Consider the following 16,566-nt stretch of genomic DNA (forward strand, 5'->3'; position numbering starts at 1 on the left):
TTGAAAACAAATCACTGTCTCAGTGCTGCAGAAATACACATCCCCTGAAGCTACAGCATAATGCAACGTCACTTGAATCCCAGCACTAATGGCACCTCTTTCAAACATTTTATCATTCAAGAGGAACACATCTGTCCGTGAATGGACTTCTGAATGCTTCAGTATTCCACTATATTTGGAAACAGAGCAGGCAGGTAGAAGCTTCTCTTCTGAAAAGTCACTTTCAAGGTAATCCAGAGGCTGGTAAGGAATAATACTTGATTTAGTCTTGATGGGCTGGCTGGAGAGCTCAATGGGTTAGGTATCTGGCTGAAGAGCCAGAGCTTGGGAGTTTGATTCCTACTGTGCCTCCTGGGACAAGAGCCAGCCTGTGTGGCCTTGGGCAAGCTTCACAGTCCCAGGATGTCTACAGTGGAAGGGAATGGTAAGCTGCTCCTGAGTACTCTCTACCTAGACAACCCTGAAAAGGGTTACCGTAAGTCAGATTTGATTTGATGGCACACAATTAAAAATTAAATTAGTCTTCATGTTCCATACTAGGAACATGAACAAGAACACAAATACCCCTGTAGCTTATTTTCATAGGTGTCAGTAAAAGTGCCTTTCCGCTTCCCTTCTGTGATTCATGCACAACTGTGAATGACTTGAATGTGGATCTGAATATTCAAAATTTCAGCTTTTCATGCAACTAAGGGTTATGCAGGAAAGTATTTCAACCCTCTTCTGCTATCACCAGTGAACAGTAAAAATACTCCTTTCTCAACCAAATCACTGGTTTTCTCCAGTATCATAAGTACAAAGCTGTCTATAAATGCCAAAAATTAGGCTGTTTGTGTGTCCTTTCCTGTACTTAAGTGAAGTGGACTGAGGGGCTTTGAAAACAGCTTTCAGTTGTGTGTGTACAGGTGAGTGAACTGGAGATGTCCTGGGTGATCAGAGTGAGGTTCAAGATACATCTTGTGTGAAAAACCTCCTCTCTCCATTTGTAATTAACTTTCCTACGAGGGACAACTTCACCAGCTCCCCTTCTTTCCACCTTTATTTGTTCCCATTCTCTTTTCCTCAATACAAACACTTTCAATGAACTTTAGACTTGGTAAGAAGGACTTTGAACCAACTACCTGATTTTACTTTTCAAAAGTAGATGTGAATTGAAATCAACCATAGGGAAGGCCTTTGAGGTGTGAGAAGTTTGTATAGCAAAGGAATGCAAGAACTGGCTGACCCTTAATCTCATGATTATTACTAATCAGCTGTGTTATGTAACAAATCACTAACATCTGTAAACTCAGCTTCCCTTTTTTTATCCCCTGGGAGATCCTGGAAGCAAAGTTTTCTGAGCCCCATTAATACCTCAATGAAAGCAGGCTTCAGACCAAGACACAACTCTGAAACACCATTTCTTCTTGAAGCCATGCTTCCAATAAAAGAGACAGGGCCTTCATGAATCCTGGTGAACCATCATATTTCTGGACTGAATTCTCGAAGAAACGAGGGCTGCTGAGAAGAAGAAAAATATGTCTGTCCATTGTGAACCCATAAATAATCATCTTAGGATATTCTCATTTTTTTGGTTAAAAAACCCACAACAACCCAAAGAAGGTAGAAAACACTCACACAACCGTTTCATTTATGAAGTTCTGAGCCACCAAGGAAGTATGTTACTCATTTGATTCATGAGTTAGCGAAAGGTTGCGCTCACCTTCCAGTGTCAATGAAATGAACACACGTAGCTGATGAAGAAATTGCATCCAGGCAAACATGTCTGTTGCTATTGCTTTTCAAGATCATCCCAGAATGGAGTGTACAAAACTTCACAACATTTTCTGGATGCGTACGTATGGGTACTTGTGTTTGTGTACATGTATATATGGGTATGGTTGTGTACACAACGGGACCAAATCTTACAGAACCGACTCTGTTTCTTCCCCTCCCTGCTACTGCCCTTTGGTTCAGTGGAAGGTCTTTTCAATCCTCTCTTTTCAGGATTTCACCTCTTCACAGTCTTGATCAGTGGAAAGTTCCACATCAGAGAGTCCAACTTCCATTGCCATAATCAATGAAATATCCGAATCGCTACTGACCGCTGGCTCCTGTTCACCTGAAAGACAAAAACATCATTGAAACCAACTTCACACAGTTAAAAAAAATGCACAAAACATTATTTCCAAATCCCAATGTTGCTTTTATGGGCTGATTTTAATAAGAAAAGTTGCCTTGCATTAAAGGAGGCCACGGATTCATTCACAGACTGTACCATGAGTCCTTGTTGTTTAAGAACACACAGCATGTTCTCTTTCACCCACTGATGGCCCGTTCTGGCAATGCATGTGAAAATATTTTTTTCTGGCCTTTTTTCCTTTTATCACACTATGTATAACATTCACTATTATCCACAGTTTTCAGTATTCGGAGGGGGGGGCTTGGAACTGATCCCCTGCAGATATAGGGGTCATACTGCATTTTTGACTCGATTTAGAATTGGTAAAAGAAGAAGAAATGTGAAAGTTACTGCTATTAAGAAGGGCTGAAAGAGCTTCCTTGTCTATGGCTACACAATATAGCAAGATTGTCACTATGTCAGCAAGAAGGAACACTACTTGAAAAACTACTGTGCATGCATAGTACATTGCAGGATGCCCTATGCCATGGAACAAAGCAGACCATTTCAGAGGTTAGCAGAGAGCATGCAGATATTGTGTTGGAACATACAGACTTTGTCTAGTTAAGCAGTTCCCATTACTATAACAGCATCCACCAAATGTGGCTGTTATGTACTGGTAAGCCATCCCTCAGCTTTGACAACTGTAATAGGGTTGTCAAGATTTGTGAGTTATTCAAAGAGTGGATTTTACTGGTGCTATCCCTGAGTGGGTTTTCATGACCAACTGGAGATGTGAACCCAAGTCTCCTGAGTCTTAGTTTGTTACTCTATCCATTAAACCTCACTGGTTCTCTTTCACCCATCAAATACCCTTTGGAAAATGAATCCAACTAGTATCAAATGGGTATGATAGTAAAATAACGTAGGCACAGTCTAATGTATATAGCAAAATGTCTGAAGATAAAGTTGTACAGGCCTATGAAGTGAACATGATTAAAGACCATAATTGGCTCTTCCGCTCCCTGTTGTGATATCATCGATCTGCTCTCTGGACAGTAGCAGTGATAGGTGCTTTGAAAACTCATTAAAGGATTTTTCTAATCCATCATTCAAGACAATTCTGTGATCAACTGAGACTCCTATGCCAACTCATCTCTATTATGCAAGCCTAGAAGAAGGACAACATCTTAAAAAGAGGGGAAAAACAAGCATGTCACAAGAACAGAACTGGCCGAGAACAACCAATATGACGGAACCTACCAGTATAAAATGTCTCAGGGAGGCTTTCAATATTTGAAGAAAGAGGCAAAGGCAGATGTGGAAGGTGTTGCTCTTTATCACATGGGAGATGATGGTGTTCCTTGCATATCCATTACACTGGAAGGACTAGATAAAGTACAGTAGCCTCTCATAACCCTTTTATCCACTGCTTCTCAGACTTCAGAAAGGTTGAGCTGGGATTGTGTAGCTTATTTTTAAAAAGGCATCTTGTCTGGCAGGGAATTGTATAATTCAGACAGCATCATGGGTCAGTTCAACCGAGCAGAAAGAGGGCAAAATTACATATCACCGGAAACTTTGTGATTCCTTCCTTCAAAGTTCTTTTTTTTAAAAAAATATAAAAATTAAAATGAGCAAACAAACGAAGACAACCTGGTTACACAGGAAGTTTGAGTGTGTGTGGGGGAAGGGTACGGAGTCCACTTAATCCTTTCTTTTCCAGTCTTTTTCTAGCTCAGAATCACTAATCTTTTTCAAATATGCAACGGGTTGGAAATAAAGACTTTGGCCATCTCATGAGAAGACAAGACTCCTTGGAAAATACCTTGATGTTAGGAAAGTGTGACGGCAAGAGGAGAAGGGGATGACAGAGGATGAGATGGCTGGACAGTGTCTGTGAAGCAACCAACATGATTTTGACACAACTACGGGAGGCAGTGGAAGGGCCTGGCGTGCTCTGGTCCATGGGGTCACAAAGAGTCGGACACGACTAAACGACTAAATGACGACAAAGGCCTTGCTACATAGTGAAAGAATATCTCTGGGATGCTGACTTGGGCCTGGAAAGCAATAGTTATGCAGCCTCTTCTGCTTATTCTCCTTTCAAAACTACACACTGTCCAATTTTTGGATCCACTTTTTTTCTTTTGCAAAGGAAATATTTATGAAACTTTCTTGGACTTTCAGCAAAAGTTCCGGAAATGAGCTTCAATCTCATCTAGCAGAAAAATAAGTGAAAAAGTGTGTACTGTACTGAAAATTTGGAAGGAAATAGAAATCTTGAGTTTCCCTCTCAGTTATGTTTTCATGTATCTTGCTGTTCAACTCTTGGTTCAGAAAGCAGATTGGTAAAAATTGAAAGACTGCAGTTTAAGAGGAAAGTACTGTACTCAAATTATATCCACAATCACTGGCAATGGATTAAAAAAATCACTATCACATGTTAACCACTCTTTTTTGTATTTGTGATCAGGACAATCAAAACTATATTTCTATGAACATATATGCACCAAGTAATACAATGAACTTTATGACATTAAAAAAAAATAGGCACGGGGATTAGAGATGGCATGAATTAAAAAATCAGTCACCAAATGTATTTTAAAAATCACTAATTTGTCAATTCATATCCATATAATCAATGCCTGATTAATCATGAATCAATGAATTTTTAGCAATGTTTTATTTGTTTGGCTATAAAACAGCCCTCAAGGCACCTAGAGATCCCACATTTACAGGGAAGCCACCTCTGACTCTCCTCTACAATTCCATGTGTGGTGAAGATTGGGTTTCAGATGTCCATGTTATACAACCACAACTACCCCCCCTCCCAGAAAGTTGTCCCCAGGCACCTAGAGACACAAACATCACAAAGAAGCTTCTCCTCTACAGACCCTCAAAGTCTGGTAAAGATAGGGTTTCTGCAAGCCAGCTGCTAAAGGGCACTATCTTGGGGAGATACACTTTGTGGGTGTATAACTTGGATGTTTGAAACCTAATCTTTACCAAACACAAATGGTTTGTAGAGGAGTGTTAGAGGACACTTCCCTGCAAATATGGTGTCTCTATATGCTTTGGGGGGCATTTTATAGGGTTCTTAAATTAAAAAAATCAATTGATACATTGGTTGCTGTGGGTTTTTCGGACTCTTCGGCCGTGTTCTGAAGGTTCAGAACACGGCCAAAGAGACCGAAAAACCCACAGCAACCATTAGATCCCAGCCGTGAAAGCCTTCACGAATAAACTGATACACTGATTCATCAGAAAAAACACAAATTTGTAATTTGTTATTCGTCAACGTTGACGAATCATGAATCAAAATGAATCACCATTTTTCTGATTCGCGCTCATGTCTAACGAGGATCTTTAATGAAACATGCAAGCTCCCATTCTCTCTCAAATAATGTTCCCTCTTGCGGTCGAAAATGTAGGTTAAGGAAGAAGGGAGGAGGCTAGTGGGGGAAATGGATCACTCTCTGTAGAAAGATGCTTCTCAGTCACCTGTCATGGCTTTGGTAGCCAGAGGACAGAATCCTATTGCAAAATATTTCACATACAAGGGAAATTGTGCAAGCTGTTTTTGCAGTTTTCTATCTGTTCTAACAACCAAATGTGCAATTAAGCAAGCAACAGAAAACCAGAATGATCATTTACACTAATTATGCAATATTTGGGTTTATGCTATATAAACCCAACAAGATTTTTGCCACTGGTTTTTTTTCCAGATCAAAACATTAAATTGTCATAACATTTTTAATCATCATAATTTAGAATTACAGAAGGGAGCCTATGGATCATTTTAAAATGATATGAAGAGCATTTAAAGTCTATATAAAGGTGCAACTTCAAAACAGGAAAAATGTGAAATGATCTGCTGTGAAGTTGTACTCAGGACGTTGCTTTAAATGCAGTCTAGCAGATCACACTGCAGTCAGCAGAGAGAGCAGAGGAAATTGCTAATCTGTACTGTACTTGTTAGCACCTTATTAAGATAGCTGTACTGCAGCTGTTCAGATTTACAGGAGGCATGGCTACAGCAGAGCTACCTTAACAAGCTGCAAACAATTTCATCCTTTGCCAAATTCCTCCTCATTTGCTTTCCACCCCAACCCCTTCTAGAATCTTTATCCCAAGAGCTGGCACCAAGCCTTAAAAGAAAACCTCAGAAAATTGTTTACAGATAAAGGAGTGCTTGGTTGAGGAAAACTGATACCCCCAAGAGTTTCTCTTTGTTTTCTCTCTCTCCACTTTAAACTAGAAAGCTAGAGTGTCAGCTTCTGATTGCCCATTGCATCAGCTCAAATAGTCAAACCACCAGAACATATGCAAATACATTCAACCGGGGGGGGGGGGGAGTAGAAGCCACAGCAGCAGAGGAATATAGTATGGATTGGAAGGAAAAACTCTTTGTTGATTTGCCTTGACTTATATGTTGTGTAGTCAATGGAAAATAATGCAAAACTGACTATCTCAATTCCAGAGAATTTCCTGCATGATTTGTCAATACAGTCACCATGTAAGACAGTTTAATATAAGAAAATGAACAGAGGGCAGTAAACCAGAACCCAATTTGGTCCCTAAAATTATGAACAACCCAAATGTAAACTAAGATAAGTAAATGTATTAGCAATGGCAAGCGGCCAAAATACAGCCCAAACCTCCTTAAAGTATTATAAAAGGACGAAGAGAAAGGTGAAAATAGAGTAACTAAACAAGATGATCTATCTGTAAGGCGATTAAATGATGGTTTTGAATACAGAGGTCAATTTTAAGAAATTCTATACACTGTCCAAAGACAATGGGCCCAATTCTCCAAAGGAGTTACAGTTCTGTGCTAGTGCAGTGTTTCCTATCAAATCAAGTCACACCTACTACTATAAAATGTCTGATGTCTGACAGAGTTTGAAACCAGCTACCCCTGTTTGTTGCTTTACAAGACCAAGATTCTGTCTGTGTGAAATATGGCTAAGGCACAATTTGCTTATACTCCATAACAGTGTTCGATATGCACAATTGACTCTGTAACAAATTGATTCTTGCTACATGGCAAGCTGCTTTTCTCCACATTTGTTCTGCTGGCCAGCTGCTCCCCCGCCCCCCCAAATATTTCCTAATGCTGCTATAAGGGAATGCCTTGAATACTACTGTAGATATACTCTATCCACAGAGTATCCACTTTTATTATTTCATATGGAGTATAATGTTTGAATGGACTGAAAATGCAGGAAATGGTGGGGAGGCATCCCAAACTGAATGAAACAGGGAGAGGAAGAACCTGTACTTGGAATGAAATGAAAGATGGAAGAGGGAAGGGAAAACCCCAGCTCCAATCAGTTTTAAAAACAGAGTGACACAGGGACGAGGAGAAAACCCTTCTTCAAACAGAAAGGCAGAAAAAGCAGGGCTAGTCCAGGGTCAAGGCTCACAGCATGTCCTGCTGCCAGGGCTATCTCAGACAAGCACCTACAGAAGCATGGAGAGAAAGATGCAATTGACCTCTTGGGATGCTACCCAACACACCTGGTGCACCAGACGAAATAGTAGGAAAGGGGCTAGTCACACAAGATAGCCAGAAACAACACCAGCCACAACAATCAGCTGAGCCGCACAAGAAGCAGGTTACTTGTACCTGCTTGTATTACTTGTATTCCTCTTCTGGTGAGTGAGAGGGTGTGTGGGCTATCCACTCCTCCTAGGCCAATACCCTTTTCAAAGTAGGGAGACCAAAATGCTGTTCCTGTGGAGCTCCTGTGTAATCTATAGGCTGCCCTGTTCAAAGCAATTGGTCTTCTTTTGGCACAATACCCTGCATAAGCTCCACCTCTGGTATGGGGTTGTAACCTGCATTTAGACCTGGGCCACTAGCACATGGAACATGAGGTGTTCCACCAAACAAGATAATCTTCTTTCAGCCTCTGGGTTCTGGGTATGTTCGGCTAAGTCTTTGGGGTCAGGGAAACAAATAGCTAATTACGTAAATATCTAATTGCTTTGTGTCATTAAAACAAAATATACAGTATAGTCAAATGCAATGACAACAGACCTGTGTTATCTATGGTCAGACCAGAACTTAGAAACATTACTCTTTTAGACAGCAATTGGGATTCCAGGAACTGCAGTATTCAAAACTTGATGTTCCCAGGCTTTGGGACAGACAGTGTCCTAGATGTTAAGGACACTAAGAACTGACAAGGGGCTGCCTTTAAATAGTGTTTAGAAACCTACAAAATGATGCAGCCAGACTGCTGACTGGGGCTGGTTGCAGGGAACATGTAACTCTCCTGTAACAACATCACTGGCTGCCAGTCTAAGAAACAATCTGAAGCAGTTTATAGTACAGTGGTGCCTCGCATAGCGACGATAATCGGTGCAGCAAAAATCGCTGCAAAGCAATTTCATCGTTATGCGATATTAAAAATCCCATAGGAATACACTGAAACCCCTTCAATGTGTTCCTATGGGCTTCAGACTCACCTATAAGCGAAAATCCTCCATACGACGGCCATTTTCGCTGCCTGATAAGCGAGGAATCCATCCCAGAAAACAGCGGGCAGCCATTTTTTTTTACCCGGCAGCCATTTTGGAACCGCCGATCAGCTGTTAAAAATCATCGCTTTGTGATGATTGGTAAGCGAAACAGGGTACCGATCATCGCAAAGCAATTTTCCCCATTTAAAATACCGCAATGCGATCGCAAAAGTTAATTGATATGCAAATTCATCGTTAAATGGGGCACCCGTTAAATCCTGTGTTGCTTGGATTTGGGTTGTCTCAAGGACCAAATGTCTTATATGAACCTCCTTGGCTCTTCAGATCTTATGAGGATGGCTTTCTCTTTGTTTTAACACCCTCACAGCAACATTTGGTGAAGATGTGAGGCAAGACCCTTTTTGGTGAACAATTCCAAGCAAAGATCTGTCTTTTCAGGCAGATTTTTAGCAACGTAGGCAAGACTGTTAAACAAGGAGTTATGATGCAAGATGCTATATATGTTGTTGTGTTTTCAAGCATTATAAAATCTTTTGAACTGGTAACAAAGTAATATTTTAAATATTAGTGTATGTTCACTTATTTTTGTGATATTATAATTTATGATGATTTTAGTTGCATTTGTTCTTTCATTATCTGTGAGTCATCTTGGGTGTGAAGAAGGTGGCACAGAAATGACAACAGTAATAATAATAATAACTGTTACCATGACAAGCTTTTAATGAACATTCAGAGAAAGTCTACTGCTGTAAACTCAATGTTGTCTAAACTAGAACAACAACTAGTTTTTATGTTCTTATGAGCTGTCTTCCTTGCATATTTACATCCCTGCTGTGTTGATCCACATCTTGCAGTTTGAGGTTTTCCAACTGAAACGACAGAACATTTACACACGTGTGCACTTTTGCCTTTATTACAAAGCAAGTTACCCTTTAATGCTACTGTTATCGGTATGCCGTCACTCTCTTCCTCCATTTTCTTTCAAAGTTTTCCCACCACCATTGACAAGATCAAACATGTGCCACAGTTTCTAGAACAGCCTCCTACACAGTAGCCTTGACCTCAAATGGGATCTGGTTTCCACAGCTTCTGCTGCTAATTTCAGTTTGATTTTCTTGCTTTCTGTGCCTTCAGCTAAAGAGGCAAACACAGTTACATGTCTAGAAAATGTTTTAAAATAAAACATGGATTCTGGGTTAACTACAAAGCTCATTAACTCAGATTTTATACGGTTCTTAAGACCACACATCTAAGAACACGTAGAAAGTTCTCATTGATTTAAAAACAAATTATTTCCCAAAATGCTTTAAATCCAATTGTTTGCCCAAAGAGAGTCAATCCAGAAAATCAATAGAGACTTGGTTTGCATATATCAATATTTATGTAAGCTCTATTGATTCAATAGGTCTTCTCTCATTAGGGCTATTAACTGGATTTAGGCCAGTCTATTTAAGGCAGAGATGCATTATTTATGGAAAAGTAGATTCATTAAAAAACTGCTTGGAGTACTCACACTGAATTACCCCATGTTTTCTTTCTCTACAAAAGCCATTTTTTAAAATGTGGAAGTAGCCTACCTATAGACTTTCAGATGTTGTTGGGGCAATATCCTTGACTACCAGTTATGTTGATTGGGGACTGATGGGAATTAGAGTCCTAGAACACCTGGAGGGCCACATGTCTCTCCTACACTTTATGGTAAAATTATATCAGGGCCATTTCCTTATTTAAAATAATACTTTTTTAAAAAAATGAGTGGCACTGGAATATGTTCTAGTGAGCCTATGGTAGGGCATGGAACATGAGAATGAGTATGTCAGAAGACTATTAGAAAAATTTCTCAAGGACAGAAAGGTCATTTTTTTTCTGGCTACAAGAATGGGGCACTGAACACAAACAGATACAAACCTGGTAATGCAATTTATTTTCTTGAAACCATCTCAGATGTAATGGCATTACAGTACTTCAATTCAAATATACTTTAATCCAAAATATTATGAAGGTCCAGTTGATGTAATGGATGTATTATTTTGCACCTGTTGTTTCTTGTTTTCTCTGTGTCCTAAATGGTAACATTAACTATAAACAAAGATTGCATGAGAGAAAGTACAGCTGTGGGAGCATCCACAGTTGTGCTTTGTAGAGCATTGTTCCAACTGTCATGAACCTAAAATGATATCCTGTTGTAAAATGATTGTCATGCTTCAGGTTTCAGATTCCTGTTTAAGACCCAAATTACCTTCCTCACAGCAAGATGGCCAACACAAAGAAGTTGGCTTCAGCATGAATGCAATTTAGAAATTGATTCTGATTGCATTTTATGGTGTACAGCTGCTGAGCAACTTTCATCATGCATATGCCATGGCTCTTGAGACAAGTAAATAAACCATTGCTACAGCCAAGCCTTCAAGAATTTCTTCTTTCCCTCTTAACAGAAAAATAGGTTGTTGGGAATGCAATTTTTCATTATTCTTAAGACATTCAGAGCTGCGTATACTTCACTGGGCAAGGTGCCAACAAGTGTCAAACCTGCCTCAGTAGAAATCTCTGGCAAAAGAACTGCCCAGAAGGGTGAAAGCTTTAAAAGACTGGTACAAAAACAGAGAAGGGTCAGAATTGTACCTGGAATGACTTATGCCTATGACGGCAATGGCGAACCTGTGGCACGTGTGCCACAGCTGACACAGAGTGTGGGCACGCGAGCCATAAGTCACCATTGAGAAATACTTACCTGTCCTCCAATCCTGGAATTTGACACTCCCTTCTGCTGGTGTAGTGGTCCAGCGCAGGAGTGCAATGGTGACCATTACCGGTCTAGCCCAATGGGGGATTGGAGGACCGGTAAGTATTTCTTTGTTAATACTGCCCAAAGGGGAAAAAAAAACACACAAGCCTTTAACCTTTGCAGTGCATGAGCAGTTGATTTTTCTAAACTAAAACCTCAGCATTCGGGTTTTAATTGCAGTGTTGGCACTTTGAAATAAATAAGTTGATTTTCTGTTGCAGTTTGGGCACTCGGGCTCAAAAAGGTTCACCATCACTGGCCTATGACATGGCCTATGAGCCATAATGTTGTGCTTGTTTCAAAGATGGGCTTCTGTCCAGCAGCTAGAAGCATGTAAAGGAGGAAACTGCACACACAGAAACAGATGTGCTTTGTGTCTGCTCATTTGATAATCTGAGGGATCAAGATTCTAAATGAACTCTTTACAATGAGGTCTTCCTTAACAGTGACCGTAATTATAAAGTTTCCCTACATTTAATGATGTACCTGTATCTACCTAGTGGCAGGGCGAGGAGGCAGGTCATTCTGCATAGACCAGTTTTTCTTTTGTTCAAAATAAGACTTTCCCCCAACCTCCTTGAATGGTATTAAAGCCAGAGAAAGTAAGGATGGTAAGGATGTGAATATTCTCACTATGGAACTGAGAAAAGGAATTTATGATGTTAAAAAACTGAAATACAAATGACTGTAAAAAGGACAGAAAAGTAAAATAGTTTCTATAGCCTAAGAAATATTTTCATAGGGTTAAAAATATTTCAATTTTGTATCACACAGCTTTTCCCCCCAATCTGACAGCTTCATTTAACTCAGTGGTTCTTAACCTTTTTGAAAGAAATGCCCCCTTGAGCCATTGAGGAAGTTATCATTGCCCCCCTCCCCACGGCGATTTCTTTTTCTTTCTTTCTTTCTTTCTTTCTTTCTTTCTTTCTTTCTTTCTTTCTTTCTTTCTTTCTTTCTTTCTTTCTTTCTTTCTTTCTTTCTTTCTTACTTACTTACTTATTTAAGACACTATCAAACGCAGAGCTCAGCCTGTGCCCTGGTTTAACCAAGGCCTTCGAGCGATGAAGCGGCTTAGGAGAAGGCTAGAGCGTAGGTGGAGGAAGAACCCGATGGATTACAATTGGATAGCTGTCAGGGTCACAACTAGCCTGTACCTGACTAAGGTAAAGGCTGCTTGTCGTACATATTTTGCTAACTGGATAAGCGAAGCATCAATCAGCAGGCGGAGTTATTCCGTATAGTGTGCAACCTATCTGGAATTGGTCTGAGTGATGGGCCTCCCCCTAGTTTTTCACCGGACCAATTTGCAGCATTTTAAAAATCTAAAGTGGAGGCCATCCGCCAGGAGCTCTCTCCTTTTTTGAATACAGTGAGTTGAGCTGAGATGTCCAGCCCAGTGACTTTTGATCTCTTTCAGCCTGTGACGCCGGATAATGTGGACAAAGTGCTTGATCGCTGTTGGGCCACCACCTCCTCCCTTGACCCGTGCCCGGCCTGGCTAATCAAAGCAGCCAAGCCGATAACAACAGAATGGGCCACAGCAATAATAAATGGGTCTTTCCTTGAGGGCAGGTTCCCACCTGCCCTCAAGGAGACACTCATTAGGCCCATAAGAAAGAAACTTAACATGGTGGTGGACGAAATTGGCAATTATAGGCCCGTCACCAATGTTTCATCAGCAAAGTGGTTGAGAGGGTGGTGGCTGACCAGCTTCAGGCGCATTTGGATGAAACAGATGCCCTGGATCCGTTTCAGTCGGGCTTCAGGCCACGCCACAGTACAGAGACAGCACTGGTCGCCCTGTACGATGACCTGTTGAGGGAGGCTAACAGGGTAAAACATCTCTGTTGGTCCTCCTCGACATCTCGGCAGCCTTCGATACTGTTGAGCACGGTATCCTCCTGGGGAGGCTCTCTGAGTTGGGAAGTGGTGGTTTGCCATTTGCCTGGCTCCGTTCCTTCTTGGAGGACCGCCCCCAGAGAGTACAGCTTGGGGAGAGTGTTTCAGCCCCGTGGAGTCTCAATTGTGGGGTTCCACAGGGGTCAAATATCTCCCCAATGCTGTTTAACATCTATATGAGGCCGCTGGGAGGGGTCATCCGGAGGTGTGGCGCTCGATGTCATCAGTATGCTGATGATACTCAGCTCTACATCTCCTTTTTACCAACTGCAGGTGATGCTGTCCTGTCCCTCTAGCGCTGCCTGGGGACTGTACTACAATGGATGCAGGAAAATGGTCTGAGGCCCCCCTACCACCCCCCTTCTGTTCCTTCGCCCCCACTCGCTGCCCCTTTTCGTTCTACCACCCCCCTGAAAAATGAAATTGCCCCCTGGGGGGCATTATTGCTCATGTTAAGAACCACTGATTTAACTCACAGAGTTGCTGTATTGATAAAGCGGGAAGAGAGCCACATACACCTTTTCTTGAGCTAACTGGAGGGAAGGCAAATAATAAATGAACAGTAATAATACTCTGAACAGCTACCCAGGACAGGATCTGCAACCAGAACATGGAACTCTACCTCTGCTCAACAAAGAAGGCACCACACTGAGGGCTTCCTCTTCCTTTACTCACTAGGTAATACTCTGATTCAGCTCTATTGATTTTTTCCCCCTTGTGTGGCTTTTTTGATATCAGGATTACCATGTTTCAACAAAACATGGTACTTCAACAAAAGGCAATGGAAGGTACACTGTGTGACTGTCATCACTGTATCTATAGAGATGGAGGAAACCTATTGACTACAATCTCTGCAATACAATCTGATACCAATATGTCTCCAGCTGGTTTGCAAGTCTGCAGCTTCCAGTATGGGAATTCACTTTAATTACAGATCATAGCCTCAGGAACTATGATTTTTTGAGATTTCTGCTTCTCCTGCCCCCCAATTTTTAGACTGTAGAAGTGTCCTGCAGGACTCAAAAAATCACCTGCTTTTAGTATTTTATGAGCGGTGGTAAATGAAGGCAACTCACTTTCTGGAGCAGCCCATCTGCAGCCCTCTCTTCCCACATTGTTGCAGGGCAAATCATCATCACTTTGGTGGGCTGCACTCCTGCCTGCTCCCTGCTAAGGTATTTGCTGCAGCCAGCCAGCAGCTAGCAAAGTTCTCTAGATGTTTCACCTTCCTCCTTCCTCACCCTGAGAAAGATACTTCCTCAGAGCAATTCACTTGGGAAGATGTGATCTCAGCAACTGCCTGTGGGAAACTAATGGTGATAGAAGATCTTAAAGGCTGCCATTCCTGCAATGGCTCATGTCTACAGAGTCCTGAGTGTGGCGCTGTTAATGGAGCATATTTGTGAAGCATCAGAAAAAAGAGGGGGACAGGAATTCAGGAGAAGAGGTGGCAGCTAGCCTTCCTGTCTCTGGTTGTACCTGCCTTGTCTGGATAATGGTTCTCCTGGCTCAATTTACTTGTAAATTTTAATTTACAGACACACATACTCAGCTTCGGTGAACTGAAAATTAGTAAACAGTGGCAGAAATACTCTTCAAGTTGTCATGATATAAGATAATGTCTGCAGATCTGCCAGGATTACACAACAGATCATACAGTTCACAGTGTGGTTGAACAGATCAAGTCATGGTTGTGCAATCAGTTGTGCAGTTCATGTCAGGACCGTTGTGCAACATGCACGCAAAAGTGTCTCATGGATATTACTTCCATCCTACCACACTGTGTTCTACCAATCTGCAACTTCATGTTACATGTGTGGTTGTGCAACAGCCTTTCAGCCACTATTTCAACCCATTAGAGTACTTCTAATCCAGAGGCACACCCATGTACACGGAACCATTTGGGGGAAGACATTATCAGACAAACACAGTTAATTTACTATCTACTGAGGATGGGGTGGGGAGGAAGTTTGTTACTGGATGTACAAATGGAACATATCATGAACCACAGTGTGTGCAGAATTCCATTTTTGTTACTCAGTTGGAATAAACTGCAATTGAAAAGTTAATAGGTGTTATTTAAAATAAAGCTGTAATTAGCAACTGTATCAGCTCAGCACAGGTGATGCATATTTACCTACAGAAATAAAACAACCATAAACTAACCTCTCCTAATGAGAAATGTTAAATCTCCCCAGTGAGAAAATCTGTCTAATTAAAAGGATAGTCTCCAGGTGTGTTCCTGCTCAAGTTACTCAATTAAAAATATGTTTCAATACACAGATATGATTTTAATGCATGCTAGAGTGATATGGTACTAGTGTCTCACAAGAAACAGAAGTTAATTGAAATTATTTGTGCTTAGTTTCCACTCTTCATGAATGTGATTATTCAGCAAATTTCAATTGTATTTCTGGTTAGCATCTTTATTGCGAGAGACTCAGGAAAGCTGGTATTTTATCTATAAAGGAGGCAAGCAAAACTATTTTAATTTGCAGCTCACTGATTTTTCAACCAGTGGGGCACACCTCCTCTATGAGGGCTGCACATCAGGGTTTCAGGAAAAGCATGTTCTCTCTTTCTCTGTGTCTGTCTGACTGTCTGTCTGTCTCCCTTCTTCACAGATTGCTACCTTATCGTGGCAAAAGGGCTTGAGTAATTCAGAGAAGCTATGGGCTATGCCGTGCAGGAACACCCAAGACGGGCAGGTCATAGTGGAGAGTTCTGACTAAACACAATCCACCTGGAGCAGGAACTGGCAAGCCACTCCACTATCTTTGCCAAGAAAACTCCATGGACAGAAACAAAAGGCTAAAAGATATGACGCTGGAAGGTGAGCCCCTCAGTCAGAAGGCGTCCAACATAATGAGGAAGAGTGGAGGACAAGTAGCTCCAAAGCTAATGAAGTGGTTGGGCCAAAGCCAAAAAGACGCTCAGCTGCGGATGCGCCTGGAAGTGAAAGGAAAGTCCGATGTTGCAAAGAAAAATACTGCATAGGAACCTGGAATGTAAGATCTATGAACCTTGAAAAAGCTGGATACAGGAGACGGCAAGAATAAACATTGACATCCTGGGCGTCAGTGAACTAAAATGGACAGGAATGGGCGGATTCAATTCAGATGATTATCATAGCTACTATTGTGGGCAAGAATCCCATAGAAGAAATGGAGTAGCCCTCACAGTCAACAAAAGAGTGGGAAAAGCTGTAATGGTATACAATCTCAAAAATGACAGAATGATTTCAATACGAATCCAAGGCAGATCTTTCAACATCACAGTTATCCAAGTT

General features: G+C 41.2%; 1 protein-coding gene across 1 annotated transcript in view; it reads right to left on the reverse strand.

Moving 5' to 3' along the window:
* Positions 1-1,107: 1,107 nt before the first annotated feature.
* RNF150 (ring finger protein 150) overlaps positions 1,108-16,566 on the reverse strand; it is a 126,218-nt gene continuing 110,759 nt past the window's right edge. Inside the window, exon 7 of the mRNA XM_020783099.3 lies at positions 1,108-2,101. Within this exon, the coding sequence (XP_020638758.1) occupies positions 1,983-2,101 (119 nt within the window). The 3' untranslated portion in view covers positions 1,108-1,982. The remainder of the gene's footprint in view (positions 2,102-16,566) is intronic.

Source organism: Pogona vitticeps, chromosome 5 (genome assembly GCF_051106095.1).
Source record: "Pogona vitticeps strain Pit_001003342236 chromosome 5, PviZW2.1, whole genome shotgun sequence".
In the NCBI taxonomy this organism is placed as follows: Eukaryota; Metazoa; Chordata; class Lepidosauria; order Squamata; family Agamidae; genus Pogona; species Pogona vitticeps.